Raw genomic sequence first — 20751 nt, 5'->3', positions numbered from 1 at the left:
AGCTGTCAGAACCACTGATCCGCTCCAGGCTGGTCTTTAGTGGAAGAAGTTTTTCCTGGAGCTTGCATCTGTAGCAGTAGTGTGACATTGCTGAGACTGATGCAGACTGACTGCTCTGGTCTGAATAAAAGAAGGCACCTTGTGTGTATGTGTGTGTGTGTGTGTACTGTTGTCGTTCTAGGATCTCCTGGTGATGCGTAGAAAGAAACCATTAGTGGTGCCAACATTGTTTTTTTTGTTTTTTTTTTACACCTTTTTAACAAAGTTTCTGGTTAGACTGTTAGATGGGGGAAAAAAAAGTTGGTTGACTCCACAGCCGTTGTGTCATAGTTTTATTGCTTCCCTTATAGCTGAGTTTATTTAATGTGACACCAAACAAACAAAAAAAAAAAAAAAAAAAAAAAAAGTCAGTTTTTGACAAGGATGAGATTCTTCCAACTCAGCAATGCTTAAAAAAAAAAAAAAAAAAAAAAAAAAAATACCAGTCTCAGATCTGGAGGGAACATTTCTCAATGAAGAGTTTGACAACATCCAAATGTCTGAACGTACTTTATCAGCTCCTGAAGTGTGGACAGCAATTACTGAAGATGTGAGGAGTGGCTGTGTTATGGCTCATTATGCACATTCTCAGCTTTGCCTTGACAAGAACAATATGTTTTATAGCTAATATTTTCTCTTAAAAACTTTAAATATAATATGAAACATGAAAAGGGAGGGTAGGGGGCTCATGCATGTTGAAGTGAGTGACAATGTATGAATGTCTTTTTTTATTTGGTAGGCTATTTACATGGGTGTGTGAAGGCATGTGGTTTTAATTGGCAAAAGTTGTTTTTTTTATTATGTAAAGTGCTTTGTGCTGCTGTTTTATATGAAGAAATATAAATATGATTGAAATTAAACTGAACACTTTCATTAAAAATAAAAGTATTAGTTGCAGTCTTCTTGGGAAGCTGTAACATAATGAATATGCAAATATTAAAATGCAATGTTTGTTGGATTTTTAAAGAGAAGTCACACTGGTAAAACTATTCAGAACAACTTAAACATTTGAAATGATAAAGTTACAGAGTAACAGGCAACCTGTTTTACATGTAAATGAATTCTGGGATTGCAAAGTTCCTTCATTTCATCAATTTCTAAAAATGATGACTCAAAATAAAACAAAAAAAAACAAACTTTGACTTCTCTAAGATAACCACCTTAAACTTTTCAACATCACTTCCTGCAACATAAACACCAGAATTCAGCAACAGCTTCCTCCGTTCAGTTCATGAAACTTGTGCATGTTTTGAAAATGATCAAATGAAAAGTTCTAAAACTATCAAAACCAAGATTTCCTTTACTAGAAATTAGACAAATAAATAAATGGTAGTTTTTGAAACCTTTTTCTGATGTTTTTCTTCACGAACAAAAACAGGACAACTCCCATGGATGTGTCCAGTAGGGTAGGAGTATTCTCTGCATTATCACAAGTTGGACAGGATGTAAAAACACATTTATTTTTCCATTGGCTTCGTCATCATAGTGCATAAATTAAACTTATTTTTAACTTCAAATGGGACACACAACATATATACTTTTTTAAGGTTTAATTACTACAATGTGTAAAGTTTTTTCACACTGTGTACAAATAACAAATTGCATGAGGTCAGTGTGCAAAAAGTCACCCCAAGCAACACTTTAGAATACATTTTACATCACATCTCAGTGTACAGCACAAATAACAGTGACTGATTCTTTTCCAAAAAAGAGAAGATCCCAAATCTGAGTCATAATAAACATTTAATATTCCATAAAACAGAAACTATTACAGCAGCAACATCTGACGCAACCATAAGGTCGATGGCTGTGATTCTTGGATCATTTCGCTGCGTCATGAAGCTCATCTTCACAGCGGCTCTTTGTCCTCCAGACTCAGGATGAAGTCAAATTCCTCTGCAGAAAGAAACAGCGATTAATACCAGCCACTAACTATGTGACGAAGCCCAGAGACTGGTTCTTACGTACCAGAGCTGAGCGGTTGGACGGAGAGCCTGGCCCTCGTGAACAGTGCCATATCCTTTAGTGGCCCCCCACTGGTGCAATGCTGCAGGTGGTACTTCTTCAGCTCCGACAGAGGAAGAAAGCGCTTCATCATTCGTTGATACTGAACATCTACCTGAGAAACAGACAGCGAGTTCAGCCTTCAGACTGTATGATGATTATCAGCAGCTCTGCTGAATGAATAATTTTTATTTACCATGCTCCACTTGGGGTTGTCTGCTTTGCTGGTTGCATCAAAATGGACATCTTTCTTGTCAAACTGAGTGTGGTCCACATAAGCTTCCTTCACAATCTAGATGAGGAAACTCAACTAAATGTCAAATCTGATAAAGAGTTTTATTTTTACTAGAAAAAAAAAAAGGAGTGACTCACCTTTATGATTCCAGCAATCCCTGGTTCCTTGCAGTTGCTGTGGTAAAAGAAAGCCAGCTGCCCTTCTTTCATTTGCCTCATGAAGTTGCGAGCCTGCAGACACGAGACTGAGTGAATTAATAAATTTCTTGATATAATAATTAGATAAAGAAGGTGAGAATAAGATGGAAAAAAAGATTTTGGAAAGCAGGCTATATCAATTACTTCTGACCAACATCTTTTTTGTCCTGTCTCTTAGGACCGCGCCGGAGCAACATGTCTTTTTTTTCCCTCGACCCCGATGATCCTAATGTGTCTCTGTTCTTATCTGTTATAAGGCGGCGCCGGTAAAACTGGCTGCGAGGCCTTAGCTTCAGTTTGGTTCTGTAAACTTGTCATAAATGTTACATGTCTGTATGTCAAACCTTGGAATAGCTGGCTTGAACCTTGAATTTCCCCTCGGGGATGAATAAAGTATCTTTGATTGATTTGATTTTAATTGATTTATAACAGAAGTTGATTTTAGGCTCTACCTGATAATTGCGTACACCATCCCAGCAACTAGTCTGATCAGGCAGACCCTTCAGATCCTCGATGCCAAACTGCGGAACAAAGCATGCTTGTCAAGACAAGAGCCGATGAGTTTCCCACTGTCTGAACTGGCTGCACTGCTTCGTACCTTTACGTCAATACCGTTTTCAAAGCGGCTCTCCGGTTCAGACTTCATCAGCCAGTGGCTGTACTCTGCAGATCCAGCAGACTTGGAGCCCTCCTTATTTTTCCCAACAGAAGTTGCAGCTTTTTCCTCCTTGCCGGCTACAGAAGCTGTTTTCCCATTATCAGTTTTGTCTGCATTATTGCAAACACTTGTAAGAAAATATAATCGGACACAATTAAATCTATGAGATCAGTTTCTTACCTGAACTTGCAGTTTTATCAGTCAACCTGGCCTTTTTCCTTGGTGGCATCTCCCAATCTGTAAAGATCAACAGAAACTTTGAGAGATGTGTGTGATGTATATTCTGGGATTTTGTCAAATTGTTTTTCACTGATAACCCGCCTTCTAGCTTACAGAAATTTATGCTAACGTTATGCAATCAGTATTTCATAGGTGATTTTATCCCTGTTTATAATACTGTGCATCAACTCAAAGTACTAAATGTGAAGTGAAGCAGCTTCCTAAAAATAAATGATAAACTAAAATTTTGAGTCACTTCGGTCTGTTTCTATATCTCCCGTTCCCTCCCATTGTGTAAAACCAGTCTGACTCCATTATGCCAAACTCAGAGCTATGTGGAGGCCATACCATCCGTTTTATGCATAACTTCTTATTGTCCTTGTGGTTTTATATTTATTCTCTATTAATTCTTTGTCTTAGATGTCACTATAACAGTTTAAGAGTCAAGGTTAATGTACACTGAGAATGGAGAAGGTTTTTGTGAAACAGCTCACCCAGTGTGAGATTTATAGGTAAAGCAAACAACATGACATTTCTTTAATTTGACAAAATAAATAATGTAATGACCCAGTTTACTTCTCCAGTTAAGGAAAATGGAAAGCAATCATTAAACAATCACTTTTTTTTTTACAACAACCCCTGGTAAAAATGACTACACATGAACAAAAATTGATACTTCCAAAACAATTACATGCACATGTTTAAATGCAGGAAGCACAGTGATGTGGTATCCCACTGTGCTTGTGTTCATGTATTCCTAATATTTTGCTTCCTGCTACCGTTTGAAAACACATATGTTGGGTTAATCGCCATTTTTAAATTCCACCTAGGAGTAGGTATAAGTGGTTGTTTGTCTCTTATATTTTAAATATTCAACAGAGGGGGCAGTTGCAGAGCTACATATGCTGTGTAGCTGGATGACTGGCAGAAAACATGTCACCAGTAAGAGAGCTGTCAGTGAAAACAACAGTATTGCGGCTTCCAAACCAACTTTGCTGCTGAGAGTAAGGGTCAGGTCCTCGGGTTTGCTCATTTGTGACGTGCAAGGAAGTTCTCAGACAGAAACGCTGAGATCCAGGGATGCATTTTATGTACCTCTAATGCATTTCCCAAGCTATAACAGTGCAACTAGGATGGATAAAGGGAAATTAACCAGTGAGATAAACAGACAGAAATGAATGAATGAATAGCGGTAAACAAAATTATGGCTACTCCACCCTAACTCTCTCATCTGCCTCCCAGGTGAGTATGTGCCTTTATACACTTCTGTGCATGCACATGCCCAATCACATGCAAACCACCACCTCAGCCACACACACCCCACACACACTAATGCACCATGCATTTCCTTCTTATCTATGTCTCCTACTAACAGAAAGGACCAAAAAACGTCTTCCAACTTGGATAGTAGCAATGAGATGTTGGTTGTTTCCAATTAGCATCGTCAATTTTGGGACAAAAGCAAAATGGGATGATAATAAAAAAAATTTAAAAAAAAGAATGTCCATACCAGGACAGAAAACTCAAAGCAATATACCTTGATAATTGAAAAATGAAAAGCAAAGATACAGAAACAGGTTTTAATGCCTTTGACCAAAGAGAAAATACGGTTACAGTGGGATAAAGAGATGCAGACACGGACAGAGGGTTATTACATGTGACATTCAGTGATGCATAATAAATCTCAAAGGTCTTAGAAATAATGGCAGAATTTTTGGTGTGATACATGTCTAGTGCAGTTTTACTAATATGTTTGCAAAATAAAAAGACTGACTGTACATCCTATAAGAGGGCTGATTCGTTTTTTTTTTGTTTTTTTTTTCTTTTTTGGCCAGAAGTCGTATCTGAAACCAAAGCAGACCAGTACTGCAGTCCTGCTTTAGATCTTATTTATATAAAGGTTTTCTATAATCATTTTCTGGAAATTAGTTTACATAATCATCATTATTTTGATGAACACTTTCTGGTTTTGCTGTCTCTTTAAGATTAATTTCTTTACGAATGTTGCCCAGAACAATTTAATCACTAATGACTTAGTGAGTGGTTGTTTGTTTCCGTGTTAGCCCTGCGGTAGACTAGGTATATAAGCTCATATATTGAACTTACGCAGTATGAAGAGAAGAAATATGTTCGCTACTTTTTATTCCGTAAACAAAAAATGCTCTTAATAACTCTAGACAGAATAACCGTAGCCTTGATCAGACTGAAGTACTGTGTACCAAAATAATGTGGAACATCACCACGTGGTATACACCTTATCAACAACTGTCCGTGAAACCTTCACACACTTACTTCCCATCTAAATCCAAATCTAGCCTGTACATAAACTCCACATCACCTCAGGTCTTACCTTAATAGACGTAAAGTGTCGCACCATCAAATCCCGCGAAAAGTCCATGTACACGTGTTGTCAACAAACTTGTAGGTGCGCTCGAATCATGTACCGGCTTCTTCCGTTCCGTTAGCCTTTTAGCTTAACCCCTCTGCATATTCACGTCAGCCACAGGAGCACGCGGTGGCTCCAGTGTTTTTTTTTGTTTTTTTTAAAAATTTTTTTAAATTTTATTTTATTAAATTTATTTTAAACTGTACTCGCAATATAAATATGTCAAATAAACATATTTGGAATATTAGAATAAAGTTTCATTATTAAAATGTTAGAGGCTCATTTGACCAGATCGACTCCGCTTTGAAGGAGCGTTATCTAAAAGTGATTTGTGCTAAATCAAGCACTCCCCAACTAGTGCTTCCGTATCTGATTGAACTACATTACCCAACAGCACTAGCGGCGAGTGTCATAATCATAGACTGTGGTGGTAAAGATGGCTGTGGTCGGACCTCTATCCAGAATTGCCAGACTGGGCTCCAACATCAATCGTTGGATATTTAGCAGAAACTCACAGAGCAGAGGGATAGCGTCATGTATAGACCGTAAGTTTGAAGAAGTTAAGACTTTAAGGGTTTATGTGAATGACAGCTGTCTTGCTAAAGAAAATCCAAATAGAACTTAGTTAGCCAGCAAGCTAATGTCATAAACAGCACCAGTCGCTCCACCTGAAGCCAACATAAGAGTTGGAATTAAAGATTAAAATACACTTCACCTAGAATCGGCTGTCTTGCTGTCATTGGTTAGCCATGGCTCTTCTGTCCTCCAGTTGTAAAGCAGAAGAGGCTACACGCCCCTCCTTCACGCCGCCCTCCTCACAAACAGGATGATGTACCACAAAACTTAAAATCCATTTCATCATTTCATATTTTTCTGATTAAGACAGAAAGTCTTGAATAACTTCTGTAGTCATGTATTTAAACATACAAAATGTGTTGGATAGATGTAGTGTCTGCAGCTGGGGTTTGTTTTCTTGCTCCAGAGCACTATGGCAGCACTGATTCAGGAAGGTGATTGCATGAATGTGGAGAAAACCACACACAATGTGACATCTGTCTCTCTTCATATTTACTGAACATCTTCTGCTCTGTTCACAGCTGCTTATGGACTCACAGATGAACAGAAAGAGTTTCAGAAAGTAGCATTTGATTTTGCAGCAAATGAAATGGCTCCTCACATGGCCGAATGGGACCAAAAGGTAGGTTGTAGAGATTCATCTCATTTTATTCATGGTAAATCGCATGAGACATCTTTATTAACAATTAATACTGTTCTGCAAATCTAGTTTACAATAAAAATAAATAAAATCTGTTGTTCTATATTAGTTTAGGATTGCAGCTTTTTAGTTGTTATTTAGTTAAGTTTAAAGTTATTCAAGATTAAATACTAAAATTTGGTATGTTATGCATAATAACGTCAATAACTTGTTAAAGGAGAGATGCAGATTTTTGGAAAAACTAACCTAACCTTAAACTAAAAATGGGAATTTTATAGATTCAACCTATAATCTGTGATCTCCTTTATTGGAGAAATTAGGCCCTTATTTTCAGATGTCTTAGCAACCAGCTCTTATTCTTTAGCAAGATTATATGTGAGTAAAGGAGGCATAATTTGCAAGCCTTTTTTCACACCCAGTATCCCCAGTGTTGATTTGAAGACAAACCCTAACTTAGAACCAGTTTTTTTCTGTTTCAGCCACAAAAGCAACAAAACACCAAAATAACTGGTGTTATTTTAGCACCAGCTCTCTACTGGAGCAGAGTAACATCTTTTAGCCGATCATCCCAGACTTTGCTACATTCTGTATCTTTGCTGGAACTAACAGCACAGTTAGGTTGGCCATCATCTATTAATTAATTGGTTGACATTAACCTTATATGGTAATTTTCTAATAAACTGATGAATCATACTTATGCACAATTAGGTTATTGTAGATGTGGTGGTATCACTAAATAAGCCTATAAATGAGAAAATTTATGCATTCTGTGACCTGAGAACATAATTTTATATCTTGCCCTGGGTCAGCCTAAATGGTAGCTACCATATTTGTGCTGCCATTTTTACTATGGTGTCTGTGAATGTAGATAACAATTCATATATTGAATTGTTGAATATTTTGAAGTAATTACCTGTTGTGCAGTCATTAGTGTACCCAAGGCCATCTGATCCATTTGCAGCATCCACCATCCATTCACAACCATTTTTACTAATAGATGTTGGTCATTCTTACACACTTATCTTTTAATCTTTTTCAGTTCTTTTGCAAGGAGTTATTTATTTTGTCAAATTAAAGAAATGTCATGTTGTTTGCTTTCCCTATAAATCTGATACTGGGTGGGCTGTTTCACAGACACTTTCTTCATTTTTCCTTCAGGAAATCTTCCCGGTAGAGACAATGCGGAAAGCAGCTCAGTTGGGGTTTGGTGGGATCTACGTTCAGCCAGACGTCGGAGGATCAGGCCTTTCACGGCTGGACACATCGATCATCTTTGAGGCTTTGTCCACGGGATGTGTGAGCACTACAGCTTACATCAGTATCCACAAGTATGGCTCGCTCACATAGCAAAGATAACATGTTCCTGCTATTCAAATCAAATTCTGCCAGTAAGAAGTCAAGAAATAAAATTCTCAGATGTTTAATATCATTGAATTTCATAAAATGTCCCAAATGACCTAATCTTGGTCAGTGAAAGTTATAGTTTTTGAGTCAGTGTGGTTTCATCGCAGGTGAAAGAAACAAGGGGTAAAAATATTTAAGTGTTCTCCTCAGGCTTTCTACGTTTTCCACCTGCAAGTGTGTCATAACATTTAAATACGCTCAGTAATCAATGTGAGTATAATCTGTGGTATACTTCTGTCTTTGCAGCATGTGTGCCTGGATGATCGACACCTTTGGCAATAAAGAGCAGAGAGAGAAATTTTGTCCTGATCTCTGTACGATGGAAAAGTTTGCTTCTTATTGTCTCACTGAACCAGGTCAGTCTGCAAGTGCAAAGAAACTGTAGTTACTTTTCTCTCATATCTGTTGCAAACCAGCAAAAGGTTGTTTACTGATAAAACCTGGATTATCTTTTTCAGGCAGTGGAAGTGATGCTGCTTCGCTCCTGACCTCTGCACAGCGGAAAGGTGACCATTACATCTTAAATGGCTCTAAGGTAATTCAAACTAGTCTTTTCTCTGATGTTTTAAGTATGTGCAACTCCCATAAGCTTAAATTTGTGCCTATTTGACCTTTCAGGCCTTTATCAGTGGAGGAGGAGACACTGATGTCTATGTAGTGATGTGCAGAACAGGCGGTAAAGGACCTAAAGGCATCTCGTGTTTGGTGGTGGAGAAGGGAACATCAGGACTCAGTTTTGGCAAAAAGGAGAGAAAGGTAGAGTTCACTGTTGCTCATCTGAACTGTTGGGTGTGTTTTCAGCTAACCACTAGATGGCAGAGTTGAGTCACAGTGATTCGGATCTCATCCAATCTTGCTCTCCAGGTTGGCTGGAACTCTCAGCCTACCAGGGCAGTGATATTTGAGGATTGTGCAGTGCCAGTAGCCAACCGGCTCGGTGAGGAAGGACAGGGCTTCACCATTGCCATGAGAGGTCTGAATGGTGGAAGGATTAACATTGGTGAGGACTTACAGCACCTTATCGTCCAGGCAAAAGAATTTCTGAGGAAGCTTTGTGCATTGACTTGATTTACAGACTTAGTAATACATAACTGAATGAATAAATAAGAAGCATAAACAGAAATAAAAAAAAAAGTATAAAATACAAGTGAAAATATAAAATATAAAAGCTAAATAATTGTATTTCTGAGACAGTACTTCCCAAAATATATTCTATATTTTTTGGGTTTGATAAGACCTTTTACTAGTATTTTTCCAAAGCCAGCTCTAACTTGACTGACCAACAAACGGCAAATAAAAAGCAAACTAATAATGGAAAATGACCTGAAAATCTTGTCCCTTGCCCACAAATAGTTTATATTTGTGTGCAGATATAATTTTAGACATATTAAACCACACTAAGCCACATCCTGCATGTATATGAGCAGTATGGTCTATAAGGCAGCCTGTCTCAAACTGGGTGTGCTGACCCACTCAAAGGTCCCATAACTATTTCCCGGCTCACAAGATCATTGTAAAAAAAAAAAAAGACTGTAGCCTTTATTTATCAGATAAATTTGTGATTTATATTAGAGTTGTCAACATTAATGTGTTAATGCAAAGAGATTAAACTGGGAAATAAATGCACTAGTATTTAATGTATTCATAAAAAGAAAAGTTATTCATGCCGTATTAAAAATCCCAATTTAGCATCATTTCAGCAAGAGAAGAATAGTTTGTGCATTTGAGTCATTCAGTGAAATATAACAAAGATGGTACCAAACTGTTGAGCAGCTCAAACACTATCTGAGTTAAGAAAAAGAAAACATTTCACTTTTAAAAGCACAACAGTGTTTTTTTGTTTTTTTTTTTAATCTCAGTTCCCCAAACACGTACAGATGGGGTGATGCAACTCGGTCGTAAAACGCCTCTGTCCAATTAATTCTGAAATATGTCGCTCTTACGTTTTTTTTTTTTCCTCTTAAAAACTAAAGCTTTTCTCAGTTTCATAATTTCTCATGTTGACTTTTTGAGGTTTTATGAAATAGAAGCAATGTTGAAATAAGTTTTACATCCTTGCTTTTGGTTTTCATTTAGCTTTTTCTTCTTTTTTTTTAAAAATGTAAATAGGGTTACACTTCAGATATCATCAAAGTCCGATAGAAATCCAGATTTTATAGATGATCATTCTTTAAATCAGCTTTGAATGAGCTTCATGGCAGCTTATTTTTGCATTAATTACATGCATATTGCAGCGGTGCCTTTAGGCGCTTATAGCATGTCAAAAGGTTTTATCGCAGTTGGATGAACTTGTGTGTTTTTATGAATAAAAAGGTGAATTTAGAAGCAGAGACATACGCTCTTGATTTCGTCAGCATGAGCAGAAATGTCTGTATTTCGAGCTGTGAAAAACCGGTGATTGCGCTTCAATCCAAATAGACGGGACATGTCGCCGACATGAAACTCATCCTGCTAAAACATGACATTTTACTGCTATTAGCTTGTAATGAGGTCACTCATCAGTTTTATCTCTAACACTGTCATCAGCCTCTTGCTCTCTGGGGGCTGCACATGCCTCCGTGCTGCTTGCGAAGGACCACATGCTGGTGCGGAAGCAGTTTGGAGAAACCCTCGCCAACAACCAGGTGACGTGATGTTATTTTCTTTTTTTTTTTTTTTTTTTTTACTCCCACAACAATTCAGAAGTGTTGCACTGCTCTCCTTCCTGCTGATAATCTTTTTCAACATGTTTGCTGCCTCTGTGTTGGTGTGTGCAGTTTCTTCAATTCAAACTGGCAGAAATGGCCACCAAGTTGGTTGCGTCCCGCCTCCTGGTGCGTGAAGCTGCAAAGGCGTTGCAGGAGAACCGGCCCGATGCGGTGTCCCTCTGCTCCATGGCCAAGCTCTTCGTCACAGATGAATGCTTTAATGTGAGTATTGCCATGAAGCATTATGTCTTCATTTGTACGAAAATAAAAATATCAAATAATATCAGCTTTATTCTCTGGGTACGCTTAATTTCTTTTTCATTTGTACTCTGCTTATATAAAATATCTACATCGGCGTTAATATGAAAGATAAGAGTCACAGACAAAAGGAAATTCCTCTCGTGTGTGACACAGTTTTTGTTTTCGGGATGACGGGGAGCACAAAACACAAATCCGTCACGTGCGTTCAGAATCCAGAGCAAAAGGTTTCTTTTCTAGTTTGTTTTTCTTTTAAACCTCTTAGTCATTGCTTGCCCTACAGGGATGTAATATAACTGATTGGTCATCTCTTATATGCAGGATTATCCGATTGTTTTTTTCTTTCTTTCTGAAATAGTGACAGAGCATTAAAATAGAGAAGTTGCTTTTCTGTGTCATCAGCATCCTGAACCGTTCTCATTCAGTGTCGACCCTGGCTTTGTCCTGCTCACTTACAAACTTTTAAAACCAAAAACTGAAAGATTTATGTTAAGTTATTCCTGATCTCAATCAACAGATCTGCAACCAGGCTCTGCAGATGCACGGTGGGTACGGTTATCTGAAAGACTACGCTGTGCAGCAGTTTGTGCGGGACATTAGAGTCCATCAGATACTTGAAGGTGAGTTTATTTGCTGCTATTCTCTGTTTTGGTTTTGTAGAACAATTCCAGACTGCATGACTCTTCCTGTTTGTCTTAAAGGAACCAACGAGGTGATGAGGATGATTATATCCAGAAATCTGCTGTCAGAGTCCTGATAAATCTTTTCTCCTGGACCATTTTGTTGTGGTCTTGTTTGTGACTGTGTGACTCTACACACTTAACAAAAGTGGCTGGGAGGTTTGAGGTAAACCATTCAGAACATAATAGGATTTTCTAGCATAATATCAGATCACCTGTTGTGTTTTTAGCTCCAGTTTAGACAAGGGGGCCTTGGGATAGCAATGATGAGTAACGAACCGGCTGTTTAATCAGTGATACAAAGTGAAACATCTAACTGCTGCATAGATCATCATGAATATTATACACTTACGTTTCTCATATAGGTGAGTGATGTGGGAGCTCATCTTCTATGTCTGGACAGTGTTTTGCAGCTTTCTGGAAAAGCCTGCAGATATGCTGCTAAAACTTGGCTGGTCAGACTGCAAACACGCCCCTTATCCCCCGTTTGCAGGCAGATGCAATACTGGACATTCCCTGACCTGTCAGGCAGTACCACTTTTTGAGGCTAAATTCCCACAGTGCTCCCCCTTAAAGTAATGAAAGACTTTATCATGACTTTTAAAAGCCAATGCTAATGAAGCACCAACATTACACACAACTGTAATTGTTACTGTTCAACTTGCAAGTAGACTGAGGACACTTTGTAATACCAAGCCGACTGAGATGTTGATCCATGTCTCCTGCTTTTCTTGCTACGTAACATTTTTTTTGGTTAAACTGGGATTGGTGGTATGAATTTGTCTTCTTTTCTTTTTTTAGCTGTTCAAATCACTTTGTATAAACAGATTAGGATGCTTTTCCCTACTTACTTTACAGTGATTCAACACCAACTTTATTTTAACATGAGCGTCTAGATGTTTGTATCACATGCAGTGGCAGCATATCTGTTCCCAAGTGGCCTTTCTGATCGTATTTATGTCATAGTTACTGCATTGAATCTGTTACCTTGCCCTATTTTGTCTGCAGAATGATGGAAATGTGTGAGTTTTATGTTTTCTGGATTTGCAATCACACTCCAAAATAAACTTTTCCCAAAAGGAACCAGTCTGCTTTTTGTTTCCTTGAGTTCCTTTCATCTCTGTTGCTCTTACACGTCCGCTTGTGTCTGTATGTGAACTGGTGACAATGCAGTCGAACACGCCAGAATACTTTATTTAGAAAAGAAAGAAAAAAAAAAACTGTCAACAGTCAAAACTGCATTAAAATTGACACATTTAGCCTTTCAACATCAATAAAACACTGCCATAGTATTTCCAGAGTTCAATATTACAAGAAAATCCTAAGCAGATTTACTGGTAAATCATCGGGAATAATCTGCTGCTGTGTTCTGTTGTTCATCTTCATCACATGGCATCTTACATTTCCAGTGACGAATTTGAACCAAGCACTTCAGAAAATACATAAACCATAAACTTTAACCATGTTATACTCACTACTTTGGTTACATTCCAGCTACCATAACAGGCAAAAAACTCAGTAAGTATGTACCCTCAGTACAAACAAAATCATATTGACATTGATAGAAGTTAAACCATCTCTAAGTCAACATGATGTTAATGTGGGGTGACAGAAAGTGAAATACTTCTGAGTACCTGAATTGTAGGTTTTTGCTCAGAACTAGTGCAGTTAGCCTGAGAAAAGTGGAGATGATCCTTGTACAGGGAGGTAAAGTTAAATAAAAATGAAGTATGTATATTAAAGAGAAATGGTTCATATTCCAGTTAGCATACAAACCAAACAAATGTAGCCAAAACATTTCTGCAAGAACTGCAAAACAACGGATTCATTCATTGTGGTTGACTGTATCAAGACAAACTGCTGGCCTAAACTTTGCAACTCAAATTGGAATTAGCTTCTTTAGCACACAAACAAAAATAAATATCTCTGTAGTCAGCCTGAATGCAAATAGAAAAAGAAAGCTGAAAAGAAACTGAAACACTGCACTGAGTCAGTTTCATTAAACTAAAAAGGTACAACTTGTGCAAATGAAGCACAAACCAAAGGTGAAATGTTTTCTTCTCAGACAACCTCTCAGGTCTTGGAGAAAGTGCTTTCCACCTAAAGGCATCCTCTCTGTCTGTCCTTTTACCGCCCGTCGGAGCTGCTTCTGCTGGCTACACCAGGGAGCCGGCTTGGCTCTGAGCAGGCACCATGACGGTGACCGTTCCTGTGCGTGTCAGAGTGGAGGAGCTGATTTGTGGGGACACGGTGAGTGGAGGTGGTACCTGAGGCTGAGCCCCCTCAGTCCTTTTGGGAATGCTAACTAAAGGGCTTCTGAGAAGCTGTGGAGGGCCCCCATTTGCACTTAGAGGTCGCTTGTATTTACGTGTGGGTGTGCCTCCAAAGTTGTATCCAGGAAGTCCCTGCAGCGAGGTGGCCTCTCCAAGTCGCAGCTGGTAGGCGTTGATGACAGAGCCTGTGTCTGATACAGACATAGGGGAGTATGGGTATGGAAAGTTGGGTTGATGGGGGTCTCGTGAACGAGGGCTGGTGGCTATGGAAGACAGCGTGCCATTTTTGGACACAATGTCAGAGCCAGTGTTGCTCTTTGCCCATGATACTCGCTTTGGTGCCTGAGCATCCTCCCTGAAGTCGACAAAGAGAAAAAAAAAAGCACTTTAACCATTTGTGCAGTAAACCAAATATCTTTAAACAAAAATTGGTACATAGACAATACATCAAATGTTAGAAATGCAAATAGTATTAAAAAACAACTCTTTTCATCATCTGTAGCACATAATATTAAAAAAAAAAAAGATTCAAACAAATCTCTGCACACAAGGGAGAAGCTAAAAAAAAGATATACATGTATATTAAGGGGTTGTGATCTTTAGACCCATAAAGAGCGTATTAAAAAGAAATATGTTTCTGTCATGAAAATAACTGCATATACTCTGTAAATTCCTAATTCAGCCAACAACAACTAGATTTTTAATGACCTGGAGCTTTCATTTAAGCAGTTACACATTTTTTATTTCCTTCAAGGTCAAGTGTTATTTTCCAGCACAATACAGTTCCACTGTCTCAGCTGTTTGGAGCCTTTTCTGAGACCTTCCAGAAAGTATATCAGCTGTAATAATTTATGTACTACAACTTTTGATGGAAAGCTAACCATATGAAACAGTAATGACATTAGGTACGGGACAGACACCCAAAACTACAGAGTGAAGTCTACATTTAGTTTCTTCAAACAGTATTCCTGCTGCTTAAACCAAACATTTCATGAGCTTATGTGGCTGTTTAACGAGCTGTTTAACTTTATAAGATTATGTGGTGAAAACTGAGGCAAGAAATGCTGAGAACACTTGACCAATCAGAAAGGTTCAGCTCTGCGAGCTCCATTCTGAAGTTTCAGAGTTATTTCCATTCCCGGGACCCTTATCGTCAACTAAAATATGTCCTTAGAACTGTGCTTTGCACCAGATTCCTGCATTCAATAGGGGCAGAGGAAAGGACCATATTTCTTAGGAAAAAAAAAATGTTACTGAGCAAAGCCCGGTGATATCTTTCTAAAGATTACCTTAATAATTAAAAAAATTACAATTATAATTTGAATTTCATCACAGCTCTGTGGTAAATTACCTTCCATGCTAAAGTAGTCCACCTGTTGTCCAGACCTGTCACTGAAGTTATTCGTCATATTAGGAATTAAAAAAAATTCTGTTGGATTTAAATGATTTACAAAACTTTACACTTTTTTTTTTATTAAGAAATTTATAGAACTTTGTAAGTAAGGTTGTGAAAATAGTGGATTTTAATTTGTTTTCTTTTTTAAACCTTTAGTGGATCAGGAAAAAAACTAACTAAGATGAAAATAAAAAATTAATAAAATGAATTCCAATAAACTAGTTTCACAGAGGTGATCCAATCTGGGTCCCTGAGCAAGGCCTTTAACCCCCTAACTGCTCTCAAGTAAATCTAGAGACGGAAGCAACACAGAAGCAATTTCCCAACTGGATTTAATAAAGTAAAACTGATTATTGTTAAATACAAACTCCTTTTATTGCAACATCCCTTTTTTTTTTATAGAGAATATTCCCTAACAAGAAAAGTCTGCAGTTCAGGTCAGCAGAAGTAACAACATTTATCCCAAGCAAGTATATATTACAGGATTTTAAACATCAAAACCTTAATAAACCAAATTACCTTGTAATACTTATTCACCATTACATGCCAAACTGGGGAAAATGGCCAACCACAACACACACAACCAGACAACTCCGCCTTCAATGTTTAAGATTTGCTTAAATGCATCTGGTGTTTGCTGCTATTTTCGTCCAACAAAAATATCCAGATTACTAATTTAGAATACTTCTGTAGTTTCCTTCCTTGTGAACAGCAACCACATTTAAGTGTATATAATGAAATGCCCACTTGATATCGTTCGACATCTCCTCCTCTGAGTCCCGTCTTCTCTTTAGTATGAATATGAGGAAGAGCACCATGGCCACCAGTCCCACAACTGACCCCAGAGTAGCTGCTGCAATCATGCCTGCATTGGAAGCTGAGAAGCACAACACAAACAGCAATTAGAGTGAATTAGCATCACAGCTGCAGTGTGCGCTAACTGAGAGACAGAGTTTAAGAGGGGTACATACAGGTGATGACCTCCAGATTAATGGAGCAGCTGTCTGAGCCGGCTGTGTTGCTGGCTCTGCAGATGTACTTTCCTGACATACTTTTGGTAAGGTTGCTCAACCTGAGGGTGCCGTGTCTCTCATCTGCAAAACAATAAAAAGACTGCAGTTAAACTCTTCATAATTTTTTTTTAAGTAAGTGTGGCAAACCAGGGGATCTACACAAGAAGACAGTGAATATCAGAAACACACAATTAGATGTTGGGAAGCTATTGAGCTGAATTAACAAAATGAGTTAATTATATTAAATATAGACACTCACTGGAAATTTCTGCAGATGCATTACTTTTGTTTTAACACTTTCCCACCCCAGAGTCATGACCCCTTTTGTTTGCACCTTGCACACAGCTTATTCTTATGACGTCTGTCTCTAAAATACGACGTTACAAATACAGGCGGCAGAAAAATAAACAAGCCTCATGAGAGACTTATCAGAACAAATCCTCTGAAATCCAATCGTCAACATCATATTGCTGTCAGGACGTGATGTGTTCTCTTTAGTTCCTGGTTTCCTGTTTTAGTTTGTAGTTTTCCTGGTTTAGTTCCCTGATGTCTAGTTTCCTGTTTGCTTTTCTGTTCAATAGCTCACCTGGACTCATTAGTTAAGTCATTCCACCCATGTCTTGTTCTGTTTGTGTGTGTATATATACGGCTTGGTTTCTGCTTTCAGTTGTGGGATCATTGTGTGTGTTAGACCATACTTCCCTGGGGAGTTCTGCCTTCAGTTTATTTCATGATTTAAACCTCCAAGTTCTGCATCTCTGGCTGAGGCAGAGATGAGTGTTTGTGTTTGTTTGCTGCCCTCTGCACTGTCAATCCCTTAAGCGAGAAAAGTAATGCTCATCTTAATCATCCAAGATGAAAAGTCATGGTTCACAATATGCCAGCATACAACATATTAATGAAAGAGATAAGAAAATTCTTTAAAATCATTGTGTCCAAACAGCTGCTGTCATTCCAAAGTTATGGGGAATGAAGAGCAAGGATAAGCTTTGCATATCTGCTGCTGCAACACTAGAATTGAATCAAATGTGGGAATGCAGGCAATTAGAGCATTGACCCTAAGCAGCTAAATGCATCCATTCTCCCCCAGTGAACCAGCTCTGCAGTATAAATATTTTTCAGATTTCCTCACTGTGTGGGTCAAGGGTGCAGGATTTTCCCTCCATTTCCACATGTAAACATATGTTATACATGCAAAAATGTTGTATATGCACATACAAATTTTCCTCAGAGCTACAATTGTAGCAGTAGATGATATAATCTGATCGTTTGATATAAATAAATACATAAATATCAACAGATTTTTGGCTTAATTTGAATCATTTAACTACAAAAATGAATGTTTGAATCTAGCTGCAGGATTATCCTCTTGAATTTAAAGTATAATTAGATTATATCTATAATTATGTTTAGGGTTAAATTATGGGAAATGGAGAAAAAAAAAATGCAAGGGAATGCCAGTAAAGCAGCTGTGCACAAATATGCTGTGCACCTGTCCTACTCTGATTATTTAATCCCTTTGCCTGAAAACCAGCTGTGAAGAACCAACTGTCACAGTCATGTTTGCTGTGGTGCTTGTTCTGAGCCTTAGGTGGGACAAAGCAGGTTCCAGGAAGACCAGACCAGAGACTGGTCAATGTTGAGTGTTTTACTTATAAAAACATTCACTTGAGTTGCTTGACCTGCCTCCTTGTGTCTCGAGCAAGCTCCTCTGTCCTTCCCCGTATTCTATCTTCTAACTATTCACCAGCCACACCTTCCCCTCTGCACGGACTCCCACCGGGACTCAGTAAACTAACCAGGTCACTATTTGGATTTGTTCCTCACTGAAACGCCCATTAATCACCTCCAAATCCTCCCAGAGAATTTTTGTGTTCTTGCATCGTCCCTCTGGCTCCCATCACTGTTTATTTACTAAACCTTGTCTGTACTCAACCTCTGTTCTTGCAGCATCTGCTCTTGGATCTTTTTGTCAGATGGCTAGGCCCCTAGCCACAACACCAAACCCAATTCAGACAGATTAGTTGCATGTCAGCTGCCTCTCAGCTTGGAGCAAGTTCAAGCCCGATCAGATCCCAGTTGAGTAAGAACTGAGAGGAGCTGATGTTACAGCAGGTGTTGCCTAAGATAATTCATTCATTCATTTTCTTAACCGCTTAGTCCAATTAAGGGTCGCAGGGAAGCTGGAGGATATCCCAGGAATCATTGGGCATAAGGCAGGACACAGCCTGAACAGGTTGCTAACCCATTGCAGAGCCCTGAGATCATTGCACAAAAATCATGCAGCACTGTCATCACCATTAGAATTGGTGATGATTTGTGCGATTAGCACATTTTCTCTTGCAGCTTGTAGTATACATAAAACATGCAATTATCAGAAAAGTGGGATTTATTTTCATGATTACTGCAAATATCTTGACCAAATGTTTCATTATGAAACAAGAAAAGCATTTGGAGAACGCAAAACCTCGGATCCGTCAAAAAAAAAAAAATCCTAGATCCAAACGGTGATCCGAATCACCACCAAAATGAAATCAGTTCGTTCTTTTCACATTTCCAACAACTCCGGAAAATTTTATGAAAATCTGTCCATAACTTTTCGAGTTGTCTTAAACACAGACAAACAAACAGATAAACGCTCGTAAAAGCGGCGGAGGTAACTAAGTAAAATCTTTGAATTAATTGAGAAAAACTATGAAAAAAGTCTACAGCCAAAATTATTTGGTACATTTTGTTTCATTCACAGGGAATTACCAAACTTTCTACTGATTCTTTTCTCACTTTCGCATGACATTCTTAAGGCCTATGACAGTGTGATGCCTTGTAAGAAGCGATATACTTTTAAGATCAAGGTGAGCTTGAAAATGAGCGGCTAGCACCTGATTTATTTGTAAACAGTTGCAACTGGTCAGAAACTATAACAATAAAATTTAAATAAGTGTTTCTTTAGCTTTGAAGTACTGTCCTGACTAACTTTACAAAGACTAATTTTGTTTCACTGAAACTTTTGAAACTAGTAAAAAAGCCAAAATAGAACAATAGAAATAAGAATTTTATGATCTTTCATATTCTTGAGAAAGACATGTTAAAAAAATATTCAAGCAAAACTATTCTTGGTTTTTATAGAATACGGTTACACGAGAAGTAATCTTCAAATAAAAGTGGAGCTGAAGAATATATATATATATATATATATATATATATATATATATATATATATATATATATATATATATATATAAATCTGATTCATTTTATCATGAGATGATTGAAAACTATTAGCATGCATGAAATATTCAACAGTCAGAAGCAAGCGGCAACCTCCGGCGGTTAAAAGTGAAGCCTATGCGGAAGTGCATAAAACTGCAGTTCCCCCTTCATCCGCTAGGGGCTGGCTCCAAAACAGAGCAAATCCCCATAGACTCCCATGTTAAAAAGGCCAACTTCACAGCAGAAATAAACATGTATACAGCCTGGTTCAAAAATTCATTTTCGGTTAATAGATCAGGTTACCTTCATGACAACTGTGGGGGGAGTGAATTTTTTTCTAACTCGCCCGTTTAAAAGTAATTTAATCTCGAAGTTCGGCATATTTAGGGGCGTGTCCTTTTGATTGACAGGTACCCGACCTCGCTCTTCAAGTAAGAAGAACGTAAAACAACCGCGGTTTTTAGCCGGTTAACAATGTGACTTAGCTTTAGCCCGATTATTTCCGTTAGCTGGGTAGCTCCCATTATCTCGGGGTTAGCTCGGTTAGCTTTTAGCTACAAAAAGCTCGGAGTTCGCTTGATATCAATCATCCACCATGACGCTCACGGCTGCCCTCTCAGCTCCACCTCTTTGCCCATATTTGTATTTTCCGAGTGAGACGATGCGCATGACGGTGCCAGCATGGCGACGGTAGGAACCGCCCACCGAGCTTCAATTCAGCTCTTCAGAAACCTATGGGTGATGTCACAGAGGCTCCGTCCATCTCTTTATATACAGTCTATGGTCAGAAGCTTATTAGCAGTTAGAATTGCTAAAGACAAGGCCTAGCTTATTAACCCAGTAGGCTAAAGTTGTCTAAACAGTAAAACCTACAAA

The 20751-nt window shown here is 38.2% G+C and overlaps 3 protein-coding genes across 3 annotated transcripts in view; 1 reads left to right on the top strand and 2 right to left on the bottom strand.

Annotated features, from left to right (window-relative positions):
• Positions 1-1836: 1836 nt before the first annotated feature.
• On the bottom strand, positions 1837-5594 carry thyn1 (thymocyte nuclear protein 1). The gene is made up of 8 exons (XM_079246157.1): positions 5459-5594; positions 3314-3370; positions 3074-3243; positions 2928-2996; positions 2416-2508; positions 2240-2335; positions 2008-2158; positions 1837-1935 (listed from the first exon to the last, which is right to left on the bottom strand). Exons 2-8 carry the CDS (start codon positions 3360-3362, stop codon positions 1889-1891), a joined length of 675 nt encoding a protein of 224 aa, XP_079102283.1. The 5' UTR covers positions 3363-3370; positions 5459-5594; the 3' UTR covers positions 1837-1888.
• Positions 5595-6167: 573 nt separating this feature from the next.
• Positions 6168-13033, top strand: acad8 (acyl-CoA dehydrogenase family, member 8). The gene is made up of 11 exons (XM_079246486.1): positions 6168-6283; positions 6836-6936; positions 8113-8282; positions 8605-8714; positions 8817-8893; positions 8977-9114; positions 9223-9358; positions 10885-10982; positions 11115-11267; positions 11821-11923; positions 12005-13033. Exons 1-11 carry the CDS (start codon positions 6175-6177, stop codon positions 12058-12060), a joined length of 1251 nt encoding a protein of 416 aa, XP_079102612.1. The 5' UTR covers positions 6168-6174; the 3' UTR covers positions 12061-13033.
• Positions 13034-14139: 1106 nt separating this feature from the next.
• Positions 14140-20751, bottom strand: part of esamb (endothelial cell adhesion molecule b) — a gene marked incomplete at both ends in the record, with an annotated part of 58619 nt that continues 52007 nt past the window's right edge. The window contains 3 exons of the mRNA XM_079246379.1: positions 14140-14611; positions 16400-16529; positions 16624-16746. Coding sequence (XP_079102505.1) covers positions 14140-14611; positions 16400-16529; positions 16624-16746 — 725 coding nt within the window. The remainder of the gene's footprint in view (positions 14612-16399; positions 16530-16623; positions 16747-20751) is intronic.

Source organism: Telmatherina bonti, assembly GCF_933228915.1.
Source record: "Telmatherina bonti genome assembly, chromosome: 9".
NCBI lineage: Eukaryota > Metazoa > Chordata > Actinopteri > Atheriniformes > Telmatherinidae > Telmatherina > Telmatherina bonti.
The sequence above is the reverse complement of the archived record's forward strand: the minus strand, read 5'-3'. Positions and strand labels throughout refer to the sequence as shown.

Coding starts and splice junctions, on each gene's coding strand:
- acad8 (XM_079246486.1), top strand. CDS start 6,175: ATGGCTGTGGTCGGACCTCTATCCAGAATTGCCAGACTGGGCTCCAAC. Junction 11,268..11,820: donor TCACAGATGAATGCTTTAAT/GTGAGTATTGCC, acceptor CTCAATCAACAG/ATCTGCAACCAGGCTCTGCA. Junction 11,924..12,004: donor AGTCCATCAGATACTTGAAG/GTGAGTTTATTT, acceptor TTTGTCTTAAAG/GAACCAACGAGGTGATGAGG.
- thyn1 (XM_079246157.1), bottom strand. CDS start 3,362: ATGCCACCAAGGAAAAAGGCCAGGTTGACTGATAAAACTGCAAGTTCA. Junction 2,509..2,927: donor ATGGTGTACGCAATTATCAG/GTAGAGCCTAAA, acceptor TCGTGTCTGCAG/GCTCGCAACTTCATGAGGCA. Junction 1,936..2,007: donor CGTCCAACCGCTCAGCTCTG/GTACGTAAGAAC, acceptor TTCTTTCTGCAG/AGGAATTTGACTTCATCCTG.